Here is a 25,534-nt window from a genome sequence, read left to right as displayed (position 1 = left end):
AGTTTTCTTTTAAGTACGATAACATAAATTTTTATCTACTTCTTAGTTTAATAAAGAAACTGACTTAAACATGTAAATATTAAAAATTAGAGTTGTATAATGTAAAAACTTCTGCTCATAGAGATTTGTGAACAGAAATAACTAAAATAATAAAGTCTTAGACACTATTAATCTTATTTTGGTGCCAATTCTAAAAAAGAGTTCCTCATTACTTCTGTATTTACAATTTCAAATTCAAGGCTCGAATATAGCTTCTTAGCAATAGGGGATTCCACAGTTAAATCAATTCTGCCACAATCAAACTTATTTTTGGCATCATCAATAATTTGTTTACAAAGCAACCTCCCAAGTCCTCTGTTTCTATACTCTTGTGAAATTATTACATGTTCTATTCTGGAATCGTTTTTCCTTCCTAGATGAGGAATAATATAAAAACCAGCATAGCCTACAATTCGGTCATTCTCAGTATCAACCAAGCAGTAAGGATGATATGTATTGTATCTAAACCTTTCTTCTGCCTGTTCTCTACTCAGAGTTTCGGTACACCTTGTCACACCACAGATCAAGTTTCTCAATTCAAAGTAATCATCAATTGTGGCCTTTCTTACTTCAAAAGAAGAGCTCATCTTTTCAGAAAACAACTTCTGCCTTATGTGATAATATACAAACTTCTTTAATACTTTATTGTAATTTTTATATTATCATAATTTCATGCATTTAATAAATATTAAGTTGGGCGGGTTTTATTGAAATTAATTTATTCAAATTAATATTTATAAAGGTGATAAGGAATTAATAACCTTTTTTTATAACCAATAAGATTCATTGAAATTCGGAATATTGAACTTTTTGGGGTAAATTTGTGACTACACATATATTAGGAATTACTTGGTAAAAAAAGGATCTTGAAGTTTCATTTATATACATCTTTTATTTAAGTAAGGGCCTATGAAATAAATGTTGAATACTTTTGATAAAGTAAAATTTAGAAATCCTGAATTAAAATCTCATAGAAGAAGTAAAACATTTCCAGTAATAAATCATAGCTTTCACTCAAATGGCAATCGTGGAAGAAATTTTGTAGTAACTAATACAAATACATTTAAGAAAAGTTTTACCTACCTATTATTATTGGCATTAATAGGAATAGTTACAGTTGATTTCATTTTCAGAAGATTTGGAGCATTGACTTTATTTGATAATATCACAAGTATTTCATTAGATAAGAAACCTTTGGAGGGTGAATTTACATTTAAAAATGTGAATAACATTTTTCAAACTTTAGATGTTTTAAAATTAAAGCGAATATCTCTTTCTCAAAAGAACAATGGTGTTAGTGTGATAATTAATAAGCATATTCTAAAGAATTCAACCATTTCAGAATTAAATTCTGAATTAATTTTATATACAAGAGATGATCAAAAAAGCACAAGCCTTCAAAGAAGAATAATGAAGGATATTGAAAAGGGAGTAATAGACGATATAGTTGGATTAATGGTATTGTTACTGAAACATAAGAGAATTGAATCGGAATCTCCTTTGTATTCAATAATAAGAATTTTGCCATCAGTAAAATGGTTTAAGAATAATGGAATTTTTTCCATGAATAGGAAGGATTTTGATGTTGCATCATACGGAACAAGTATGGAGGGTATTTATGAATCAATAGAGAAGCATTGTAAGCTAGCAACTTCTTATATTTATTCGTCTATAATTAAACGTGAGTTCGGAATTTCCCAATCAGTAGATTACTTGAATGGCCCTCCAATAACTCAATATGACATACAATGGGCATATATGATAGTTAGATCATATTCAATAGAAATAGGTGACGGTCTTGCATTTATTCCATCATTAATATTTATTAGAAAGACTGATAAAGATTCAAATTTTGAAATAGTTTTGGATAAATATACGAGAAATCAAGGTATAAGTAATATTACAGAGAATTTGGAAGACGAACGATTTGGGAATACTACTGCTATAAGTCAGGTAATTAAACTAGTTTCAAAAAGAAATATACTTAAAGGAGAGGAGATACTTTACAAAGATGATAAAAGTTTGACTGATTCAGAAATATTTATAACTAGAGGACAATGGTTATTAAATTCTCATAAAATGATTCTTCCAATAATTTTTCCAGAGAATATTTTGATGAATAATAGTCAAGAATCTTTTGAAAATCATCAAAAGATATCAATTAGGCATTTATATTCAAATAGTACTCTGTCATCAGATGCATCAATTAATATTAACATAACGAACATATTACTAAAAAAGTTTGATTGTTCATTGGAAACTACACACAATTTTCATTTTGAAGAGAACAATGCTATTAATAACAAATTTACATTTTGTTTAAAATTACTATCATACATTAAACATAGTTCAGAAATACAAACTTTGTTAAATATTGATCCACATCAAATATTAAAACCATTAGAAAGAAAAATTGAGGTAGATGCAGCTTCTATTGGTATTTCATTAATACAAAGTAAGATAGACAAATTAAGATCATCTACAGCTAATATAATAAATCATTTTGGGCATAAAAGTATCCATCAACTTCCGATAATTAAAGTTAGAGAAGCTGAGATGATTATTCTTAGAAATATAATTAAAAATCTCCATAATTGGTATTATATAGTTAGTGATATTGATACTTACGAATCATACTATTATTATTTGTTACAAAATTAGTTATTTTAATAATATATATAAATAAGAATTTTCTCTTTATTTCTTATAATATTAATGTGGATAAAATAATATTTACACGTGTCATAATTATTTGCAATGTGGAAATTCATGCAATTTAAGTACAAAAATACATGTAATGCCGGTATGTAAGCTGGTGTCTTGTATCTGTTGAAAGAAAAGAAAATAATAAAATTATGATAAAAAAAAATTGATTAGATTTTAAATTAAGAGTTTAGCGATAATGTGTTATAAAGTTGGCAAAATAGAGCATGGGTAATATTAAGATCAAGATCATATTCAAAAAAATGTTTAATGCTATTCCAGAATTTTGATAATGATTTCTCAAAAGAATTGACATTTCCAGTTACAATAAAGTTATTATTTTTGATTAAGAAAATGGTTTCAATGAGAATCCCATGAAGGATTTGGGAAAACCAGAATGAAATTGGCTTATTGAAAATAACTTTTGTACTATCGAGATCAAAATTTTTTAGAATATAGTAATTATTGGACCACTTTGCAAAAATTTGCGACTTTTCAGAGTTTTTAATTGGGAACTGAAGTTCGGAAATTGCTGATTTTCGAATAAAATTGAAATTTTGGAATTGTGGTTGGAATAAAGTATTACAAAATTTGAATAAATTTATTATATTAAAGTGTATCAAGTCGATAAATTCGTCAATATGTATTTTCTCTCCATTTTTAAAATCAAACTGATCGTAAATCTCCTGTATTATAGCATAAATATTCCAAATTACAAAGATATTGAGAAACAAGTTTTCAAATCGATTATATAATATTCTTACAATTTGTGTAGTGGCATCATCTTCGTGAAAGTTATTATTATTATTGAAGTTTGTTGGTGATTCATATTTGATTTTGTCAGAATTAAATAAATCAAGAAGTCCAATGTTATTCATCAAGTTTTTTGTTTCATTATTATTATCATAAAAACAATTGTGAAAGTATGAAATACATGTTGGAAGTGAATTGTCCCTTAAATATCTTATCATTATAATGATAGATAAAAGGTAAATGGCTTTCTGTTTATAATTAACAAGTGAAAATTTTTCAATTATCCAATCTTGGTTATTTAAGTCAAAAATGTCATTACCATTCAAGCTATATTTAAGTTCAAGATGCATCTTTTCTATTAATTGTTTAAAGTTTTCAATTGAATTTAAATCAAAATTATTATTTATAATATTATCAAAAAATATTGAATTAATGTGTAATATTGAATTTGAGATTATTGATTGAAAAATATCCTTGATCATTTTTCTAACAAGATTTTCACAAATTTCAAAATCAATCTTAATTAATTCCTTATAATTTTTAATAATATTATATAATTCATCATAAATCAATTTATTGAATATATGCTTATTAATTTCAACAAACAAAATGTCAATATCAGTATTCTGCAAAGTAATTACAAAATCAAAAAGATCATTCCAAATTTCTTTAATACTTAAGTCAAAATTTTCAAATTTGAGAAAATCACTTAAAATGGACTTTTTCCATTCAATGTATTTTCTCTTAATTATATTATCATTACTATAACAATATTCATCATCAACCTCATTTTCATTCTCAGTGTTGTTTTTAGCGCTGAATACAATATATTTAAATTTTTCCGAAGAAAATGATGGATGTTTATGGAAGTTAGTTAATGATAAGGTTTTAAGAAGTTCCTTAATTGCTTGGGTAATATATTCAAATCCTTGTAAAACTGGCTGTATATTAAGTTCATATTTTGGATTCTTTTTCTCATAATTAAATACATGTCCAAGTAATTCAATAATTTTTATGAATGTAACTTCAAACAAGTTTTTTAATATTGACGACGGTATTAATGGATCAATTTCATATTGACTCAATTCTGATATAATAAAATTAAGAGGGATGAATATCTCTTGATATGACTGCTTGCAAGTATTTGAAAATATTATAAGTTTGTCATTTATTTGAGAATTTTCTAAAATTTCAAGTTGTCTAACAACAATTTCATTAACAATGTCTTGGAATAAATTATTAATATTTAAAATCAAATCATTGGTAAAATCTATTTGTTCATTATTCAATGAAGTATATGATTTAATGATAATATTAATATTTGGCAATATTGAATTCTTATTTATATTTACAAGTATTTGCTTTTTTAAAGTGTTTATTGTTTTTTCAAAAATTTCATTGCTTTTTCTTAATATTTCTTGAAATTCTACCTTAAAATAATCATCATTGGAAAGCATTTCAAGTGGCTTCTTCCATTTATTATAAATTTGCATCAATAATTCATAATCTTGCTTGGAAAAGTAATCTTCAAGAATTAAATTGAAATTCTTTAATTCAGAAATTACTGCAAATAATTGACACTGGTTCAAATACTTTTCAAGGTTTTTATTATTTTCACTCGTAAAAACATTTTTTTTAATCTCTTGAAACTTTTCATTCACAATATTTTTATTATTTTCAACATCATTAATAATTCCAATTGAATTTAAACTTGATTGTTCATTACTATTACCACTGTTACTAACAAGAATATTTTTGTCAAGAAGATTTGAAATAAATTGAAGCTTTTTATAATTGGAATGAACAAACTTTTGCATTTCAATTTGGCACTCTTGAATCTTTTTATTTAATTCCTTCCTAATCAGAAACAAATCCTTAATTGTTTTTGTTTTTAAGATATCATTAAAAATCTCATCAATATCAATATCTTTCTGAGAAAAATCTATATTTAAAATATGGTCGTCTTCAATTGCATTATTTCCAAAAGTATTATTAATAGTAATTAACTCACTATTATTTACTAATATTTCATCACCATAATACGCTTGAAGTTCATCTTTAATACTTTCTCCATGGTCTTTCATTTAATTTTCCGATATCATAAATATGGCAATTTATCTGGAATAAATTATAGAAATCACAAGAATATCTACTTTTTTTTTAAAATGTGTGTATCAAGAAAATAAGTAAATGGCTTGGCGCCATCTACAGTATCGAATATTTATTAAAATATGTAAAAGAAAAGACTGTTAAATGGAAATGCTCATTAAAATGAACAAATAATATAATTGCGAATGGAAAATAGTTCAAATTTTCCGAAGAGTTTATTTGTTTAAATCTTATCTAAAAATATACAGTAAGAAAAAAAAATTGATGGTAATAGGTTGCTTAATAAATCAGTAATTGGTTCCTACAGCAACAATAAATACGAGTTTATCAATACAATTCACATAAATATAATTAAATATTAATATGTTTACGGGAATTATAAAATTTTTTTACAAAAATTTTTTCCTGTTAAACTTTGACATAATCCTCGAAAATATGCAAAAAAAAATAAAGAAAAAAATTAAAAGAATGTTATAAATAAAGGCGCCAAGTTTTAGATCTTTGTACTAAATACTAACGGCATTAAAAAAATTCGAGATTAAAGAAAATATTGAGACTAAATTTATTTTTTTTTTTAAAGCAGTAATAATAATAATAATAATAATAGTAATATAACATTGAAATTTGTCAGCTAATATCCCAACAAATATAAAAACTGGTAGAGAACTATTAAGTTTGAGAATATTTTTAAGTCATTGATCAATTAACAAACATTTGAAAAAAGTGAATCAGAGAAAGCATTGATAAGGTCAGAGGAGATATTCCCAAGATGAGGGTTGGGAAAATAGGGGAGGCAATGCTGCTATTAGTACTAACATGGTGTTTTCTGATATTTAGTTTGGATTTATCATTTATTAATGGTGATAATTATGGAAGTGGTATAAGATTTGTAAAATGCGACTCAAAATTTGAGAATAATAAAAGTGAAGGTGAAGATTCAGAGAGTCTTGAACTTGGATTAGAGTTATTAAAAGATACAATAGGAAAAACAAAAAATAATTCCGGAAATGAAATTGGTAAAAGTAGTAATAATGAACAATCAAAGATGGAAGAATTATCAGTAAAAAGTACATTAACTGAATCTGAAATTGTTGAAGAGTCAGAAAAAAGTACTAATAGTGGTCTTGGTGAGGAAGATTTTGAAAAAGATGATTCAACTGTATCAGATGAATCCAGTGATAAGCATGGATTTTTATCTCAGAGTTTAGGCCCCTCTTTTGGTCGTGATGAGTGTAATAACAATTCTGAAATAGATTCAGCAACTGCGGATAAAGTTATTAAAAACAAGATGAAAAGTATTAAAGAATTTGATGATTTTAGTAAAGAAACTGAAGAGGATAACGATGATGATGATCTTGAAATTCAAAAAATTAAGTTAAATCAACAAAAAATGAATGTAACAAAAAATAATTCTATCCAAAAAGTTGCTAATAATTACCCAAAATTAATATTTAATAACTTAAATGAACCAAATTTAGGATTAAATAATACTGTTAAAACTAATACAAATGTTAAAAATAAGGATAATTTACCTACTTTTTATTATCCTGGGGGTACTGGAATATCTCAACCTGATGTATATAATATACCATTAGGTGGAAATTCAGCATTGTCTGTAAATCAGAATGTGATCAATCCAAGGCCAATAATGAAAATGAATAATATTCAACAATCTGCTGGGGTTATTAATAGAAATACTGGCATTGTTAATCAAGGACTACTTCTCACAAATCAAAATAATCTACAAATAGCACCTAACCCACAGCCAAAACCAGCTGTGTTACATACAGTACCTAAACCACAATCAAATTTGATTTTGTTACAAAACGTAAATAAACCACAACCAAAACCAACTGTCTTACGTACAGTGCCTAAACCACAACCAAATCTGATTGTGTTACAAAATGTAAATAAACCAAAACCAAAACAAATTGTGTTACATACAGTATCTAAACCACAGCCAAAACCAGCTGTGTTACATACAGTACCTAAACCACAGTCAAATTTGATTTTGTTGCAAAACGTAAATAAACCAAAACCAAAACCAATTGTGTTACATACAGTATCTAAACCACAGCCAAAACCAGCTGTGTTACATACAGTACCTAAACCACAATCAAATTTGATTGTTCTACAAAATGTAAAGAAAACTCAGCCAAAACCAGCTGTGCTACATAAAGCACCTAAACCACAATCAAATTTGATTTTGTTACAAAACGTAAATAAACCACAACCAAAACCAATTGTGTTACATACAGTATCTAAACCACAGCCAAAACCAGCTGTGTTACATACAGTACCTAAACCACAATCAAATTTGATTTTGTTACAAAACGTAAATAAACCACAACCAAAACCAACTGTCTTACGTACAGTGCCTAAACCACAACCAAATCTGATTGTATTACAAAATGTAAATAAACCAAAACCAAAACCAAAACCAATTGTGTTACATACAGTATCTAAACCACAGCCAAAACCAGCTGTGTTACATACAGTACCTAAACCACAGTCAAATTTGATTGTTTTACAAAATGTGAAGAAAAAGCAACCAAAACAAGAAACAATTGTATTAAAAAAAGTTGGTATAAAGCCAAGTGGTCCGTCAAGATCAATTATTAGACCAGCAATCTCGAGATCTATAAATTTGAACAAAAGACCACGTTTGATTCCTTTTATAGTAGGTAATACAAAACCTACCATTAGAAAATATATCCAAATTAATGACAAAGACGATAATACATCCAATATGGAAGTCAAGATACCATACAAAGCTTCAAATATTAAAGCATTAAGAAGAAATGAACCATTCCTATTGATTAATGATCCATCATTAAGATATGGGCCAAACGTCAAGAGAAGAGTTTTAGGGAAAAGGTTAATCCCTGTTTATGTGAATGATGGAATATCAAATAAGGGCTCAATTAAATTACCAGAATCTGATATTCTTCTAAAGAAGGAATTAAAGACACTTAAGGGTAATGAGGAAATTGAAATCGACGAAAGCGAAACTGAAGAAAGTGATGATAATGAACATAATGATGATGATTACATTAAACTAATTAGGGTAAATAAAAATTCTATGCGAAATAATAATAGAGGAAATGTTAAATATATTCATAAAGATATCGTTCTTAAACCTAAATATATAGACGCAAACCAACTTCAAAATGGACGCGCAAGTCCACGTATGCAAGGCCAATATTTTCCGCATGCAAATAATAATGCTAATATGGCAAATCAGAAACCAAAATATGGTATACCAATGTTCCCTGTGGCGCCAAATACTGGTGAGTTACAGAGTGGTCAGAAAATGATCAACCATGGTATACAAGAAAATAGTGGTGATATGGGACATTTTCCAAGTAATTCAATTAATGAGTATAAAGATTCTCGACCCTGGTATCTTCAATCAACATTTATTTTTTCATTTATTGGTATAATATTTTTATTGATAGCTGGTGCAATTGCAATATATTATATTGCCGCTTAAGAAAGTGTTTAAACAAGGGTTATTTTATTATTGGTATTAATAATAATAATAACAGCAATAATAGCAAATACAGTAAAAGAAGGTACCGACTATATTCAGTAATTGTAAAGGTTCATGCAATTTAACGATAAATCTTAATTTACTTATTAAGAAAAAAATTTTAATTGCAATAAAAAATTTGTTTCTTTTCATTAATTATTTTAAATGAATGAGATTATAATTAGACTAGCTTAGAAACACACTGAAAATAATAATAGATAGCTAAAGAGTTAAAAGTTTTTTAATTATATAACAATAAACATGAGGCATAAAAATATATTAGATAATTAAAATGATTGTGAATAGCTTTATAAACCCGATTAAGATGCTTTTTTTCTTTGAATATCAAGAATTTCACAGTAATCAATAGAATCAAGAAAGATTATGGGTACGATAAATTATGAATGTTTTAATACGATAATAATTTTAATAGCAAAAATATTTTTAAAAAAATGATTTTTTTCCCTCTTAAATGGAAATGGAGTTGGAATCAAGTTGGTAAAAGTATTTAGATTGATTTTCTTTTATAGACATTTCATTGCTGGAAAATTTTGGATTGTAGTTACTATGTTCAACTAGAATAGACAGCAGAGACTTAGCCTCATTATATTTAGATTCTAATTCAGAGTTGCTCTTCTCCAAAAATGTAATTCTCTCATGCAGTTCTTTAAGTTTGGATTTTGCAACAATTAAAGTGTTATTAACCTCTTCGTAGTAGACTTCAGACTTTTGCTTGTATTCTTCGTATTCCTGAATGGTTTTTTTTAGTTTGAAATTTTCCTCTTGAAGCTGTTCGACCTGTACTGTGTATTTTTCTTCAAGTAGTCTTTGGCTATTAATGTTTGATTTGCTGATATTGTAGATTTCTTTCTTCAATCTGTTAACTTCCCTTTTATAATTCTCACAATCTTGACACTCGTTAAGCATTTCTGAACTATCTATCTATATCTTTATTTTATATAAAATACATATAAATATCTACAAGTTTGACTTATTATTAACGTAATATATAATTAAAAATCTAAGGCTATTTTAGCTTGGTAAATAATCAAGTTCCTCCATTTCATCAGGCCTTCTTGATGAGTAATGCCACGTTCTTAATCTCTGAATGAAACAGGAAGGTTTAATTAAACAAGGAAAACAGGTTCCAGTCCTAGTATTTGACTTTAAAAATGTCGCCTTCATTATTTTATTATTTTTCGACAGCCCCCCATTCCCGCCTGCCAACGTGTTTGGCGCCTCATTGACGCATGCATTTGGGGGTACGACATGACCAAATGAAGAAATTAAGGGAAACAATTGATTTTGGCTATTCCGAGAAAATAAATATAGTGAATTGATAAAGAAGATCTGTGAAATGGGAAAAAAGTTATATAATCGTAGAGTAGACCAATCACCTCTATAATTCATAAGAATTTCTATATTACTAATGGCATCAAAGTAGGGAGTGAGGGGCTTTTTCAATAAGGAAATTTATCTCATCCCTGCCACTCAAACGTCTCAGGAGGAACCATTTCTTCAGACTGGCCATTATCGTTGTCAGACATCCTCTCGTCCTCATTTTTTTCCTTCTTTTCCTTGGATTCCTCACCCTCCTTTGTAGTCTCATTCTTCTCCTCAGAAGTAGTACCAGTTACTTTATTGGTATCTTGTCCAATAGTAAAAACATACTCTTCTTCTTCCGACGGTATATTGTCATTAAGTAGAATGAACCCAGACTTTTGTAAAGGAAGGACTGGGGAGTATCTTGAGTTGGGGATAAATTCCAAAAACTCTTCTTGGAGCTTCAGTACTCTAAATGGATTGTTCAAAACAAAAGAGCTCAATTCCCTATCACTACTCTTGCCGTCTCCCAAATCATCAGTATCCGGGGCCATCTCAACCTCCTTTTCTATTTTTTCAACAATTTTCATCTCGGTATCTTCTACATCCCCTATATTCTTATCAGCTCGACTACCACCCTTCCCAACCTCAGCTGCCTGATTTAAAGTAGGCACTGAAGAAGAGGAGCTGCTACCGTCTTTTGCGCCGTTTACCGTGTCACTGCTAGTAGACTTTTGCTTTTTAGACTTCTTCTTGGAAGCAGTAGAAAGCACGGCAGTTACAACAACTTTCTTGTCTTCAATCTTATCAAGAGAAAAGGACTTTGGATAATCAAACTTCTCTTTTGCCGAGTTGCACCTCATACTAAAGCTCTTTGGGACTCTGAACTGATCATCCAGCCCCACTGTGCAAGTTGGGAGATATGATAAGGAAATGCAGTGTACTAGAGGAAACCAAAACCAAAACTGAAAAAACAGAGAAAACCCTGCCACAGATTGAGGACGTAAACTTTCTCCATTTCTCGAAAACAAAGAAGCCCTAACATTTCTCCCTCCTGAATCCATTAAGCCCAATCCCAGTATAGCGCCAAACCTAGTGGCGATATGCTCATGTTTGTCAGTTGCCGCCTTAATCATTTGCTGACGTGTGCATAAAAGTTTGTCATTGGAAGATTCGTTTTGTTGCATTAGAAGAAATCCGAGTCCTATGTAGGCGGCTTGTCTGACAATATCAGCGGAGTCTGTTGTCATGGATTTTAGAATTGCTGTGACTTTGGGGGACTCCATTCCACAGTAGGTAATACCCAAGGTGAGGGCAGCAGCATACCTAACATGTGGATTATAACTATCGCATAATAGAGAAAAGACTTGAGGAATTTGCTGTGTGTTCCTGCACATAACCAGTCCCAATGCAAATACTGCAGCTCTTTTGTTGTCATCGGAAAGCTCTGAAACGCTTACTTGCAATAGCTTCTCCATGGCAAATTGGTTCCCAGTTCCACAATAAGCAAGACCAAGAACATGCATTGCTCCGTATCTAATAAAATGTTCGCTGTCAGAATTAAGTTGTTGAAAAAGCTCGTTTGCTTCTTCTCCACCTCGAGAGAACATTACGAATCCCAAAGCAACTGAACAAGCCCTTACAATCTTCTCATGTTGAGTATCTTTTGCATATGAAAGTAAGTCTCCAATAGCTTTTTTACACCCAGATCCGAACATTACTAATCCGATACTATAGGCTGCAGCTTCGCCAGCAACAGCATTGTCCATATATAGTACATTACGTAATTCATCATAAAGTTCAGCGTCACATGACCCAAAACCCATTATTCCCAATCCCAGGCTTGCTCCATGTTGAAGAACTTCATTTCTTTGAGGATTCTTTAGTTTTTCTAAAAGGTATTCCCTAGCCCTGGGATCCATGTAACTTGTATTAATTAGTCCAAGAGCAAAAAATGATCCGCCTTCGCTGTATTGACCTCCTAAAGCATTTCCACCATTATTAGAACTGCTGGTGCTTCCATTATTAGGCAAGCAAGTAGAGAGGACTTTGAATGCTTCTTTAATATGCCCCATATGAATAACTCCTAATGACGCAGCGGTTGAAAATCTTGACCAATGAGTAGCTTTCCCAAGCCATTCCAAATTATTTCTAAGAAATACATCACAAGTAGTACCGGCTTGCATTAGGCCATGAGACATTACAAGAGCAGTGTGTGAGATTGCTGATCTTTGATCACAGTTATTTTTGATGTGTTCCAGAACCCCAAGATCAGGTTGGTTGTTTAAATGAAGGAATCGCAAATTCAATTCAGAAACTGTTTCCCCTGTAAGAATACTCTTAACTCTGGCTAATCTATTACCACTATTATTAGGATCTTGGTTACTAGGCTTCGCATCCTTGTATTCTTCTTCTCCTTCTTGAGAAGATTTTGTGGCAATCCCAGTCAAATAGAGATCAATTTTACTGATTATGTTCTTCATCAAAGCAATATTTTCGTGATCTTTAATGATAAAGGCAATTGAGTATGCCTTGGAAAAGTTCTTGTTCGAGTTATTGGTAAGATTCATCAAAATTGTCCAGAGCTTTTCGCTATCCCCAATTTCACAAAGGCATTCACAGTAAGTTCTCAAGCTTGGGCTATCTTCAATACACTCAACTTTATCTTCAATCAGCTTAGTGAGTATTTTGTAGCTTTTAATACGAAAATTATTCGAATCTAAGTGGCGAATTAAGCTGAAACATTGACCACAAAATTGGGCCAAGTCATCACTGTGAACCGTTTCTAGTACTTGTTTCAAGATTTTAACCAGTAAATCACTCCTTCTAGCTTCCAATACAATACCCATTGCATTTAAAAATCTTCCATTGGATGTACTTCTTGAGATTAAATCAGATACTATTTCTTCCAATCTGGGATCCAGCTCACTAATACTAATAACGTCGGTATCTTTTAAATAATTATTGTCACCCATATCAGAATTATTATTCATATTGTTATAGTAACTCTTGCATACTTTGATAAATTCATCAATGCATTTTACTACCATGGACTCTGAAAATGAGTTATTTTCTAATGGATCAAATAGTTTATAGCTACTTAATAAATACCTCAAAGCTTCATCATAATCCTCCATATGAAAGTATATCTTAGAGGCCAAAAGAGCTGCTTGCTCTCTATTTGGGAACATTTCATCCTCAAAGCAGCTTTCTATTGAGCCTAAATACTCAGCCATTTCACACCAGTGTCCATCAACTACAGTGTTCAGCTCTTTTAAAGCATACTCTTTTAACTCTACTGAATCTTCATCAAGCAATAATGCATACCCTGAGACTGAACTAGGTCTTCCCACACCATTTGATAAGACTGAGTCAGTCATTACTTGTGTCATTTTTTTTTTTTCAAATACTTGAAGCTTAATCAATACTTTAAGTCAAGTCTCTTACGTGTTTAATATTTATCTTTTCAATATCAATTCTCTTTCAACACATACAACAGGTATATCAAACAATCCACTTGATCGGTGTTGTGTGCGTTTACTTGGTCTATTTATATATTAAATGTGTATAACTTAATGATTAATTGTAGAAATGCAACTAAACTGAAAAAAAGGCTTTATTTGGATTCAATTGATGTATGTATATAAATGCGTGGTTGTCTTTATTTATACTATATTCATATACCAACTATATAAAATATTAATATAATTACACAATATTTAATTTATACAGAGTATTTCAACCTTTTCATCAGAATCCAATTTGGATAAAATTGACCTGTTTTTCTTTCCTTCTCTTTTTTCTTTCTTATTCTTCCTCTTATTCACTTTCACTCTCTTCCCCCACTTTATTTTTTTTATAATGCTAAAGTATTGATTTATATTAGAAGAGATAGATTCGTAATAAAAACAAACCTTCTGGTTTTTTCTTCTTTCTCACAAAAAAAGCCTTTTTTCCTTAATTAGCAATTTCGTTATTGACTTTGAATTTCGTTTATCACTTAATACTCACTTTTTTCTTCACTTTCAACTCGCTTACATATAAATATATGTACTTTGTATTATTTATTTGAATACCCCTCTTTTTTGGCGCGTCTGGGCGGGAAATGTGTGTTTTATAATTTATTTTTATCTATTTAAAAAAAAAATAAGAAAATAAAGTAATAAAATAATAATAATAAATCATAATTATAAATAATTATTACACATGAAAAAAATCAAATTAAATTTTTAAAAAGGAAAAGCAAGAATTTGAATATGCGTACTTGATAAGGTTTAATTTACATACATATTAAAGAAATTTGATGGTTTTTGTTGCATAAGTAAATAAAAGCAATAATAGAACTACTCTCAAGTGTTTTGGTTATTATCTTTTCATTACTCTTTCTCAAAATGTTTTTCTCACATTATTATTTTTCTTGACTTCTAATAACGAATTTTCTTTTTATAATATTACTTTATTACTAAAAACTTGTTAAAAAAAAAAAAAAAACATGTTGGCGCCACATGTGAATAATATTTATAAGTGGATGATATTCTAAATTAAATTGGTTAGAAAAATCAAGAAAAAAAAGTAATAAAATGAAAATACAAATTACCAATATATATTTATTTACTTTTACATTTGTATTTCAAGTACTTTAATAGTTTATTTTTATGGTGATTAAATCCGTGAATCGTACATAAATACACACGTAAATAAATATTTAATCAAGTAGAAATACTTCTTTCTTTATTAATTAATTGTCACCCCCTAGCAACATATAAATATCAAGCAAATTAATTTTGTGGGTTTTAAGGGAGTTTGGAAACAAAAGGAAAATTAAAAAGCAGTAATAGTTACGTTTAATTTATATACATATATATATATATATATATATATATATATATGTATATATTTATTCTAAAAAAAATAATGTAATTGTCTGGAAGATAATTAGAAGTAAAAGGTCAAAATTGTCAGGAGGCCTGATTATACAGAAATGAGTCAAACAATATACAAAACAGATACAAATATTTTAACTATTTTAAAGGTAGAAGATAATGATAAATGTAGTAATCATTCCGACAGTACAAATATATTGACTAATAATAGTAATACTATTACCGCTAAAATTGAAAATAGTAAAGAAATTAATCAAGATCTTAATTTTAACGAAAAAGAGGGTTGCAGGAAAATACATCGCAAATCGACAAATACTGTAACTTGGGATGAATCAGCTGTAGATAATGAGATGATGAACAAGAAAAGGTCCAAAAAATGTTGTATTTTCCACAAGAGGAAGAATTTTGGTGAATCATCCAGCAGTGAAAGTGAAAGTGAAAGTGAAAGTGAAAGCGACAGAGAAAGTGACAGAGAAAGCGATAGTTATAGCGGTAACTACATTAATAAAAAAAGATGAATCTAGTTGTGAAACTTAACGATGATAAAGTGGTTTATTTAATACGGCATAGCTAAAAGAATTGTCCCTCCTTTTTTCTTCTTTTTCTCACATTATATATTTATATTATTTCACTAAAATAATATAAATAATAATATTATTAAATAAATTAATTTATCTTAAATAAATACTTTGGTATTTATTACAAGTATAATTTTTAAGTAAATCTCGAATTATAATAGAGAATTGTTTACAAGCAGAAAAAGTCTCATTCATTAAAGACTCAATCATTTCAGGTTTGAGTTTTGTATTTAAATCAATAGTAACTGGTGATATATCATCACCATCACCATCATCAGTACTATTAATTGCCATTAATAAAGTACCTTTAAGACTCTCCATTTCAGATTGAGTTAAATCATAAAGTATCTGCTTTCCATATAATCCACAAGTAGCAGAAACTATTAAATCTTTCATGGAAATACCAGAAATAGCTAATGCAATAGATGTAGCATTAATAGCAGCTGATCTTACGCTTCCATCTGCTTCTAATATTATAATATTAATAATTATTTGAGATTTTGAGTATTGATCACAAATAACTGAAGAAAAAGTTCTTGAAATAATTATTCCACTTTCAACACAAAATCGATCGTTCTTCCCTCTTTTTCTTCTATCTTGGCTGCTAAACGGTGATATTCTAAAATTACAATTTATTTGAACTCCTGAGTTATTATTTGAATGATTTATATTACCTGAAATAGGTACTGGGCCTATGATTGATACAATTAATTTATTTTGACCTTGTTCAAAATAAACATTTCCATCTTCTACTCCTCTTTGAGTTCCTTCATTTATTATACACTTCATTCGTCTAATTTCTGTTAATTTTCTTCCGTCTTGACGGATTCCATGTTTATTAACGATTTCATTCATTTTTTAAAAATTTATTAAATTTTTTTTTTTACATAAAAAAAAAAAAAAAAAATTTCCAAGTATAAACTTTAAAGGTACCCGATACCTTTAAATTTTTTCTTTCCCGACAATTTAAAAAAAAAAAAAAAAAAAAAAATCCCCAACTGTATAAAACTGTATAAACTTTGTTTTTAAGTTATGAAAGTGAATACTAAAGTCTTTAAATTACTCTTACCAAAATTATTTTGGAATGGAAGAAAGTTATGTTAAATATTCAAGAATTCAAAAAATCCAAACAATTGGATTACTTATATAAAGATATTGCTGATGATTTTGTTAATCAATTCAACGATAAAATGGTACCGAGAGTAATATCACTAATAGACATGGATGCTTTTTTTGCTCAAGTATGTCATGTAGAATATAATATACCAAGAGATAAACCTTTAGCTGTAATACATAATAATGTAGTACTAGCAGTAAATTATCCATCCAGACAAAAAGGAGTTAATCGAAGAATGTCTAAAGAAGAAATTTTGTCAATATGTCCTGAAATAATTATACCTCAGAATGTCTTTTTAGATGTGAGAGGTCAATATTTGGAACTATTTAATGATGATTCAAATCAATCAATTACTAATGATGATATGACTTATCAAAAGTTATCTTTGGATATGTTTAGAAAGGCCTCCAAAATGATTTTTTCTAAATTAAAAAGTTACCTGCCAACATGTAATGCTCAAATTGCTTCAATTGATGAAATTTACTTTGACCTAACAGAAGTTATTCGAAAGATTTTTAATTCCATTAAAAACTATTTATCTAATCAAAACGATATTGAAACTGATTTTGATTTTGAAAAATTAAAATCTGAAACTTGTATTAATGAAGTTAATACAAATTTATTATTTTCACTTAATACTTATAATAATTGTTTATTTGATTTTAATAGTATAATCCAAGTTTTGTTTCCTGAACTATTGGATGAGAAAGTTATGTCTAATATAATAAATAATGATATAATTAATTCAAAAGACAGTGATAATAATATTAATTATTATCACTTAACTTTTCAAGAAATGTGTCTTATATTTGGTTCAATTCTTATATATAGAGCAAGAAGAAGACTAGAAGAAGAAACCAGTTATACATGTAGTTCAGGGATTTTCATTAATAAGATTTATTCAAAAATGCTATCTTCACTTAAAAAGCCGAATGGCCAAACAGTATTATTACATAGATGGTTTGAATCTTATATTGAAGATACTCATATACTTAAATTAAGATTTTTAGGTGGTAAATTAGGCAAATGTCTTATAGAAAAATTTCCAGAAATAAAAACTATTAAAGATTTACAAAAATTGTCAATTAAACAACTTGTTGATAATTTTGGTGAAAAGAATGGATTGTATTTATATAACTCTTCAAGAGGTATCGATGATGATCCTGTTGATAATCATAATGAAACCAATAATAGTTTACAATCTTCAAAAATATTTGGTATACCTTTAAGGCAATTTAATCAAATAGAAAATTGGTTAAAAATCTTTTCTTGTGAATTATTTTATAGAAATCAAAACAACTATCAGATTTCTAAGAGAAAACCAACAAAAATTACCGTTAGAATGAAATGCAAAGACGGTATTGTAAAGGCTCGTACTGGTGATTTTATTTATAATTCTGATATACCAACTAAAAATGATATTTATGAATCTTGTAAAAGTATTATTTTGAATAAATTTGGTTCGAATTTATTTCCATGTAAATTTCTGGGTGTTTCTTTAAATGGCTATAAATTATGTAGTAGAAATGATGACAATTCAAAGATTAAATTCAAAACTGCTAATATTTATCAATCTAATACAAATAATTTGAATAAAACTTTTAGTAGTTCCAAATCTTTAATGGAAGAAGATGAATACTTTCAATTTGATAGCGCTTTAATGGACGCCATAGACGAAGAGATATTTGGAAGGAGTCAAGATAACTCTATAAAAGGATTGCGACTTATTTACGAGGATTGGCCATTTGTTATTGGGGGAAAAATCAACAAAAGAAAAAGTAAAGAAAATCCAGTTAAAAAAAATAGTAAAAATGATAATCAGGTAAAAATTAAATTAAGTTCAAACGCCACGTCACCAAATAAATTGTTTAATAATAAACACGTAATTCCAAAGTTAACTCAGTATAAGCAAACAAAATTAAAATTTGCATTGCCGCCTGTACAAATTTCTTCTCCAAGTCAAATACTTGTAATTTCACAAGAATAAAGTACAAACTTAACTTAAAACATATATATGTTTGATTGAAATGTAAGTACCTATTAAGTTTATATTAGTCATTTTCTAACACTAATAATTTTCTTAAATATCTCTTATTTTCCTTCCCACATGCAATTAAGGAACAAAAAATTGATAAATACGATGTCAAGTGCACAATATTTCATAATTTAATAAAGAAACGTTTGTTAAAAGCAAATTAAAACATTTAAAAGGAAAAATTAGCAAAGATTTTCAAATAATAAGAATCTAAAGACATGTAATATAACTTTATATGAGTAAAACGGCGACTAATGATGATGATTACTATTATTGTTATCATTTACCATTTTTTCTACATATAAAAAAAATATCACTTCCATATATCTTTTCCTATATTTTTTTTTTCTACTCCTTGTATTACTATTCTCCTCTATATCCATCAATTCCAATTTCTTTTAAAATAGACGGAATTGTTTACGAGCAGTACCAAAAATTTGGTTCTTCTCAACCTTCAAGACATTAAATCTTACAGTCTTTGACAATGGACGGCACTGTCCCATCGTAATAATGTCTCCTTCCTTTACATCAAAACATGGTGAACAGTGAACCGATACATTCTTATGTCTCTTCTCAAATCTATTGTATTTAGCAACATACTTGAGGTAATTTCTTCTTACAACAATAGTTCTCTTCATCTTTGTTGATATACACATACCCTTTAATATACGTCCTCTAATACTAACATTTCCTGTGAATGGACATTTTTTGTCGATGTAAACACCATTTTTTGCTTCATTTGGTACAGTAAAACCCAAACCTGGATCTCTGAAGTATCTTGGAATCTTTGAAGCTCCCTTTTTTGATAATAATCTCTTATCACCTAAAAAGACAGTTTCTTGCTTTTGAAAAGCTCTTTCAGTCTGAGCATCGATTGCTGTTGCTTGATGAACCTTTGACGACATCTTTAATTAATATTAACAATGAGCTTTTTTTTCCCCCTTTTTTCAAAAAATGTTGTAATAATACGAAAAAAAATATCAAGAAAAATAATTCGTCTTGTCCTAGTTTAAAGATGGCTTTAATATTTTTAATATTTAATATTACCATTTAAATCAATATTAAGTTTTATTAATATAACCTTAAAATAAATACTTTTTATTATAATTACTAGTGTTTTTGTATTTATTTTAATAATGGTCAGAGCCCGCCAACCGTTAATTAATGCATTTAAGTATATTATTAATATTTATTACTAATATTATTATTGATATTAATATTTATTATTAGAGACGACATAATATAATTATAACTCAATCAAGCATTTGTTTTATTTATTTTATTTTAAATTAATAAATTAAATATATTTAAATTAATTTCCTGTCTCATTTTACATTTATTTCTACTAAGTTCAAATGAATAAAATAATATAAATTATTTAATAATAAATAATAATAGACGTTAGGCGGGAAGTCAGTTCTTACAATAAAAATAATAATAATTTTTGCATTTATTTACTAAATAAAAATATATATTACATTACACGAGAAAAACAAGAATTTAAAGATTGAATTAATAAAATTAAACTAGTGAATTTTGTATAATTTACATTCATACTCGCACTTTGAAAATATTTTCTCACGTCCTATAATAATAGAAATAACAACATTATTAACAATAGCATTAAAGCTATAAAAGCTTGAATAAACCATTTAATAGTTATTTATCAATGAGTTAAAGCGTATTATTTGTTATTGCAATCATTTTTTTTTAATTATTACTTATGCCCTTTACTGCATATACATAAAGTAAGCATGGGTAATGTAAGAACCAAATTATCGTATTCCCCACTAAAAAGTTCCAATAAGGTGATTAAAATAGATATTTGAAATCTTAATAAATAGTTGGTACCTAAAGCAAATGTTGTTAAGAATGATGTAATAAATATTGCAAGTGAGCCCGAAATCTGTGTAAATCGAGTAAATTTTTACATTATTTGATATTAATGCAATAGTTTAGAATGTTTTGAGGTGGAATATTATGTTAAACTTACTGTTTTTGTTTTATATAATTTCGGATTTGGAATCATATTTCCAACGATTGCTCCAATTGGATCTGCATATATTGTTGGCGCAAAATAACTGAAATCTAAATTTAAAATTGACCAAGTACAAACGAGCAAACCAAAGAATAGTATACCTTTATCTTTTGGTCTGGCAAACTTCAGTTTCGGTAAATCAGGAAATACCCAAACTAGAACCACCATTAATATAGCCATTGTAACTTTCAACATACGGTACTCATATGTGTTTGGTGTTAAAATGGCATATGTGCCTGCAAACATATGAACCAGTTTCCTAACAATTAAATAAATAAAATAATATTAAGTTATTATGTAATTCATAAAATTCTTTTTTTTCTCAATAATCGTTAAAAAAAAAAAAAAGAATAAGAAAATATATCCTGGATAATATGTACTAGTATAGAGAAATAGTAAAGTTCAATAATTAAGATTTGAAATGAGTTCGCGAGGAATTACGAAAGATGAATGTTTCTGATCCGGAAAAAAGAATATAAATTTTAATTTTACAATTAAAACCAATTTTAGATTTTTTGAACATTTGTTGAAAGCAATTATTACAAATGATGTTGAAAGTAAAAGAAAATATCACATCATTTTACATTCATCTACTTTTATTCGCTAAATCTCATATCATTATTGATTTAAATCCTATACCTTAAATGTTATTATCATTATTGTATATATTTTCTCCATATTACAATAATTTACCTTGTATGCATTATTGAAAAGTAATCCGTGTACTGCAAAAACAGTATTACAGCGACAAAAAAAAGTGCAAGAAAATAAAATCCTTGATCCATTTCGTCTTAGTTAAATATATATAATGTTACAAAGATTAATTAGTACCAATACTTTTCTCATCTCTTCCGCCCCCCTTTAACTATTTGATTCTTATATTTAGTAAATGCTGTTATAAATATAATAAAGTTGGCGCTCAAACTATCTTTAATTATTAATAAAATTCTGTTTACGTGTAAATAATAAGTCAAATATTACATTAAAAATTTAATAGAATAAATTCCTTTATTTTTTTAAAAAATTTCATTTATATAGATACTCGGAGTTGTATTGAATAGTTTTTATTCAAGTACAAAGTATTCCAATTAATAAAGTATCTTATTTTAAAGTTGAAATTCTTAATTATTATATTATTTGTTTGATTAGTTTATTAAATGCAATTTTGAATAAATAAAAAAAGAGAACTATTTAACTTTTGAAATAAAAATATTACAAATATGAAAGAAAACATAAATAAAACTCAAGTCTTGTGGCTAATTAGAAATTATTTGTGTGGTTTACAAGCCAATAAAGCAGTAAAATATATCGAAAAGTATTTTCCAGAAATAAATAATTTAGATAAAAAAGATACTAGAAAGCTTAAAAAGTTACCTGATTTGCATGAGATTTTAAAACAGTTTCATAAATTTAATGATGAAAAAACCAAAGAAAAAAAAAGTGATCCAGATGATTATTCTCAGTCAAATAAATCTTTAAAGAAAATCACCATTGAATCACAACTTCAAGATAATTTTACAACAACCAATAAAAATGTTACTCAAGTTAATACAAACAAAAAGAGTAAAAAAAGAAAGTCAACAGAAATTACGAAGGAAAATATCATAGTTGATGAAACTAATGCCAATATTAATAATCAAATAGAGGATGATGAGAATTTAATATCAATTTCTAATCAAAATTCCTCAAGCTGTGCATCTATCCAAAATAGATTTAAGAGAATTGATGAGAGCAAATACAAAGACAAACTATCAGATGAGAGATTGAATGATAACTCATACTGGAATATGAAGAAATACAGCAACAATGCTGATGATTTTGCCTCAAAAGCTGCATATGAACTTGGACAAGTTAGAGGAAAAGGGTTCAGACAGGAAAAAGCCAAGAAAAAGAGATGTTCGTGGAAAGGTAACGGAACTATTTCTACTGGCGTTAGCTCAATTCAATTTAGCGACTCCGACTAATTTAAATTAAGTTGTTTAATACTTTAACGATTCACATATTCCTCCATTAAATCATTCAATTTCAATATAATTGTTTGAGCGGGCTAAATCAGAATTATGTGTAGTTTTGGCGGTCTTATTATTTGTTTATGTTTCATAGTAGGGTTTTTTTCACGATCTTTTTTTCCCAATTGCATTAATTTTGGAATAATTTTGTAATATAGATAAGGAAAGAATAATAAGTGGAAAAACTCAAGAAAAGGAAAATAGTTTCTGAGCCCAATCCATGTGGTTTAGACTTCTCTTCATTTTATAATATAAAATTGATCGCATTAATTTTTTAAAAGAAAAATTCCCACAAATTGTTTTGTTTTAATTCTTACTATATTTTATTAAAAACTAGCATTCAGTTGAATAATAAGGAATATAAAATAAAGAGGACAAAAATCGAAAGGGTATTGGTAATTAATTAATCTTTGTATTCATCCAAATTTTTAACATATAAAAGAATAAACAAGTTAGCAATATAATAAACTAAAAATGAATAAGATGGAAATAACGGATCAAAGAACTTCATTTTATTCCTCAAATAATGGTAGTAGAAACAGATATTTAAAGTTTGACGATGAAAGGTTTGGTAATAGAAATATACTTGGAAACAATAATAACAGTTCAGCTCAGGTAAGTTTTTGATACAAATATATTAATTAGTACCGATTATCACAAATTGATTATTTTTAGTCTATTTTAGAAGAACAAAATGATCAATACATGATTGACTTAGAGGCAAAAGTCCAAGATTTGAAGTACATCAGTAATACAATGAGGCAACAAGTAAAGGAAAGTAATGATTTACTTTCAAGTTTATCCGAAGAAATGGGCTCATTTGGAGTTCTACTAAAAGGTACAATTAATAAAATTAAAACTATCGGTGGAACAAGCAGCTGGAAACATATTTGGATTATGACATTTTTTATATTTGTTGTTTTCTTGCTTATGTATATTTTATTTAAAAGAAACTAGAACTATTTTGTATCATTTTATAGTATCTACTAATTATATAAATTATAGTAATTTTCATTAAAGATGTAAACAACGTTCATTCACATTCGAAACTTTATCTCAATTCATTATATATATTTTCTCTTTTATTAACATATTTCTATTGAAATGGCTGTATATAAAACTTGATTAAAAAGGAGCTCCCGCTCCGAAAGGGGGTGATCCGGGATTCGAACCCGGGACCTCTCGCACCCTAAGCGAGAATCATACCCCTAGACTAATCACCCAGCTTTATTTTCAACGTCCAATAAATAGGTAACATTCTGGAAGTAAGAATAATATTTTTCACCTCAATGAACGAATATTTTTAACTTTTATTTAAGATAATCTTCAAACAATCAATATATGAACTAATGAAGATTGAAAAGAAGTATTAAATAATTCACTGAAACCCTTTTTTTTCTAAAATAATAAATACTTTTTTTTCAAAAAAAAAATGACTTTGCAAAACAATAAAACTGGAATAATATACATTTAACAAAAAATAAAAAATAACATAAAATCTAAAGGATATATTATATTTGTATATTTTACTTAAACTTAATTGTACATAGTTTAAACATAGCTATTAGTTGAATCAATTAGTAATCATTATTTCTCTCTTTAATATATTAACCACTCTAATCATCAGCATTCCAAACAAGATTTTCATTAAAGCTTTCCCCACTTTGTGCTCACCCAATTACCCCCCAACTTTCCCCTCTAAGTAAATTTATAGTAAACGTCATATACCCAAATTAAATTCCTCCCTGTAACGTGATGGGTGATTAGTCTAGGGGTATGATTCTCGCTTTGGGTGCGAGAGGTCCCGGGTTCAAATCCCGGATCACCCCCTCTTTTTGCTCGTTTAGTGCGAAACCGCCAACTATCCGAAAGGCCGGTGATCAAAAGAAAAGAATGAAATTGGAACGAAACTTGATACTTTTAACAGACAACAAAAAGATAAGTAGGTAATAATTTATGCTTGGCTATATACATATATATCAATAAATATAAGTTATATAATTGTAATTCATTAATACTTGTCATTTAAGTTTAGTTTAAACCAAAATATTAGAACTAAATGTTTAAATATTATATATTTATGAATATATAAATTCTTCATTAAAATTAGAACTAGAAAATTTGACTAGTTTCACATGTCACAAGGTAAATACTCTGGTATTGATAAAAGTTGTTTAATACCTGACTTATAATTAGAAAGCTCATAAGATAAGATCTTCTGAGTTTTTTGCAGATATTTAAGCTGCATAGGACTCAGATTCTTGATATACATATTGTTCTCTTGAGAATTTTTAAGCATGTTTACGTCATCTCTGTTAATATTTTCAATATTTATGCCTTGATTAGTTCTATAATCATTTATAACAGCACTCATCATTTGCTTATTACGGGTAAATTCTTCCAAATTTACTCTTT

At 27.9% G+C, this 25,534-nt stretch overlaps 14 protein-coding genes across 14 annotated transcripts; 6 read left to right on the top strand and 8 right to left on the bottom strand.

Annotated features, from left to right (window-relative positions):
- Window positions 1-173: 173 nt before the first annotated feature.
- ELE39_003424 (ribosomal-alanine acetyltransferase) lies at window positions 174-626 on the bottom strand (the record flags this gene model as incomplete). Its single annotated transcript, XM_067346410.1, has 1 exon — window positions 174-626. One exon carries the CDS (start codon window positions 624-626, stop codon window positions 174-176), a length of 453 nt encoding a protein of 150 aa, XP_067200947.1.
- Window positions 627-957: 331 nt separating this feature from the next.
- ELE39_003423 (uncharacterized protein) lies at window positions 958-2,700 on the top strand (the record flags this gene model as incomplete). The annotated part of the gene is made up of 1 exon (XM_067346409.1): window positions 958-2,700. The coding sequence occupies one exon, from the start codon at window positions 958-960 to the stop codon at window positions 2,698-2,700; it is 1,743 nt and encodes a 580-aa protein (XP_067200946.1).
- A 224-nt stretch (window positions 2,701-2,924) lies between these two features.
- ELE39_003422 (uncharacterized protein) lies at window positions 2,925-5,579 on the bottom strand (the record flags this gene model as incomplete). The annotated part of the gene is made up of 1 exon (XM_067346408.1): window positions 2,925-5,579. One exon carries the CDS (start codon window positions 5,577-5,579, stop codon window positions 2,925-2,927), a length of 2,655 nt encoding a protein of 884 aa, XP_067200945.1.
- A 794-nt stretch (window positions 5,580-6,373) lies between these two features.
- ELE39_003421 (signal peptide plus transmembrane domain or GPI anchor) lies at window positions 6,374-9,097 on the top strand (the record flags this gene model as incomplete). The annotated part of the gene is made up of 1 exon (XM_067346407.1): window positions 6,374-9,097. One exon carries the CDS (start codon window positions 6,374-6,376, stop codon window positions 9,095-9,097), a length of 2,724 nt encoding a protein of 907 aa, XP_067200944.1.
- Window positions 9,098-9,604: 507 nt separating this feature from the next.
- ELE39_003420 (uncharacterized protein) lies at window positions 9,605-10,063 on the bottom strand (the record flags this gene model as incomplete). The annotated part of the gene is made up of 1 exon (XM_067346406.1): window positions 9,605-10,063. One exon carries the CDS (start codon window positions 10,061-10,063, stop codon window positions 9,605-9,607), a length of 459 nt encoding a protein of 152 aa, XP_067200943.1.
- Window positions 10,064-10,614: 551 nt separating this feature from the next.
- ELE39_003480 (RPN2 26s proteasome regulatory subunit) lies at window positions 10,615-13,851 on the bottom strand (the record flags this gene model as incomplete). The annotated part of the gene is made up of 1 exon (XM_067346466.1): window positions 10,615-13,851. The coding sequence occupies one exon, from the start codon at window positions 13,849-13,851 to the stop codon at window positions 10,615-10,617; it is 3,237 nt and encodes a 1,078-aa protein (XP_067201003.1).
- Window positions 13,852-15,440: 1,589 nt separating this feature from the next.
- ELE39_003479 (uncharacterized protein) lies at window positions 15,441-15,860 on the top strand (the record flags this gene model as incomplete). Its single annotated transcript, XM_067346465.1, has 1 exon — window positions 15,441-15,860. The coding sequence occupies one exon, from the start codon at window positions 15,441-15,443 to the stop codon at window positions 15,858-15,860; it is 420 nt and encodes a 139-aa protein (XP_067201002.1).
- A 153-nt stretch (window positions 15,861-16,013) lies between these two features.
- Window positions 16,014-16,775, bottom strand: ELE39_003478 (archeo-eukaryotic exosomal RNAse; the record flags this gene model as incomplete). The annotated part of the gene is made up of 1 exon (XM_067346464.1): window positions 16,014-16,775. The coding sequence occupies one exon, from the start codon at window positions 16,773-16,775 to the stop codon at window positions 16,014-16,016; it is 762 nt and encodes a 253-aa protein (XP_067201001.1).
- A 242-nt stretch (window positions 16,776-17,017) lies between these two features.
- ELE39_003474 (family X-type DNA polymerase) lies at window positions 17,018-19,024 on the top strand (the record flags this gene model as incomplete). Its single annotated transcript, XM_067346460.1, has 1 exon — window positions 17,018-19,024. The coding sequence occupies one exon, from the start codon at window positions 17,018-17,020 to the stop codon at window positions 19,022-19,024; it is 2,007 nt and encodes a 668-aa protein (XP_067200997.1).
- A 446-nt stretch (window positions 19,025-19,470) lies between these two features.
- ELE39_003463 (ribosomal S11) lies at window positions 19,471-19,977 on the bottom strand (the record flags this gene model as incomplete). The annotated part of the gene is made up of 1 exon (XM_067346449.1): window positions 19,471-19,977. One exon carries the CDS (start codon window positions 19,975-19,977, stop codon window positions 19,471-19,473), a length of 507 nt encoding a protein of 168 aa, XP_067200986.1.
- Window positions 19,978-20,789: 812 nt separating this feature from the next.
- On the bottom strand, window positions 20,790-21,356 carry ELE39_003452 (phosphatidate cytidylyltransferase; the record flags this gene model as incomplete). Its single annotated transcript, XM_067346438.1, has 2 exons — window positions 20,790-20,978; window positions 21,066-21,356. 2 exons carry the CDS (start codon window positions 21,354-21,356, stop codon window positions 20,790-20,792), a joined length of 480 nt encoding a protein of 159 aa, XP_067200975.1.
- A 974-nt stretch (window positions 21,357-22,330) lies between these two features.
- Window positions 22,331-23,074, top strand: ELE39_003441 (SRP40 C-terminal domain-containing; the record flags this gene model as incomplete). Its single annotated transcript, XM_067346427.1, has 1 exon — window positions 22,331-23,074. The coding sequence occupies one exon, from the start codon at window positions 22,331-22,333 to the stop codon at window positions 23,072-23,074; it is 744 nt and encodes a 247-aa protein (XP_067200964.1).
- Window positions 23,075-23,593: 519 nt separating this feature from the next.
- On the top strand, window positions 23,594-24,076 carry ELE39_003430 (transmembrane; the record flags this gene model as incomplete). Its single annotated transcript, XM_067346416.1, has 2 exons — window positions 23,594-23,734; window positions 23,795-24,076. The coding sequence occupies 2 exons, from the start codon at window positions 23,594-23,596 to the stop codon at window positions 24,074-24,076; spliced, it is 423 nt and encodes a 140-aa protein (XP_067200953.1).
- A 1,174-nt stretch (window positions 24,077-25,250) lies between these two features.
- Window positions 25,251-25,496, bottom strand: ELE39_003419 (uncharacterized protein; the record flags this gene model as incomplete). The annotated part of the gene is made up of 1 exon (XM_067346405.1): window positions 25,251-25,496. One exon carries the CDS (start codon window positions 25,494-25,496, stop codon window positions 25,251-25,253), a length of 246 nt encoding a protein of 81 aa, XP_067200942.1.
- Between the last annotated feature and the right edge of the window lie 38 nt (window positions 25,497-25,534).

The sequence above is a fragment of the Cryptosporidium sp. chipmunk genotype I genome (genome assembly GCF_004936735.1).
Source record: "Cryptosporidium sp. chipmunk genotype I strain 37763 chromosome Unknown contig_53, whole genome shotgun sequence".
In the NCBI taxonomy this organism is placed as follows: Eukaryota; Apicomplexa; class Conoidasida; order Eucoccidiorida; family Cryptosporidiidae; genus Cryptosporidium; species Cryptosporidium sp. chipmunk genotype I.
Note: the sequence above shows the minus strand (reverse complement) of the source record. Positions and strands in the feature narration are given on the sequence as shown.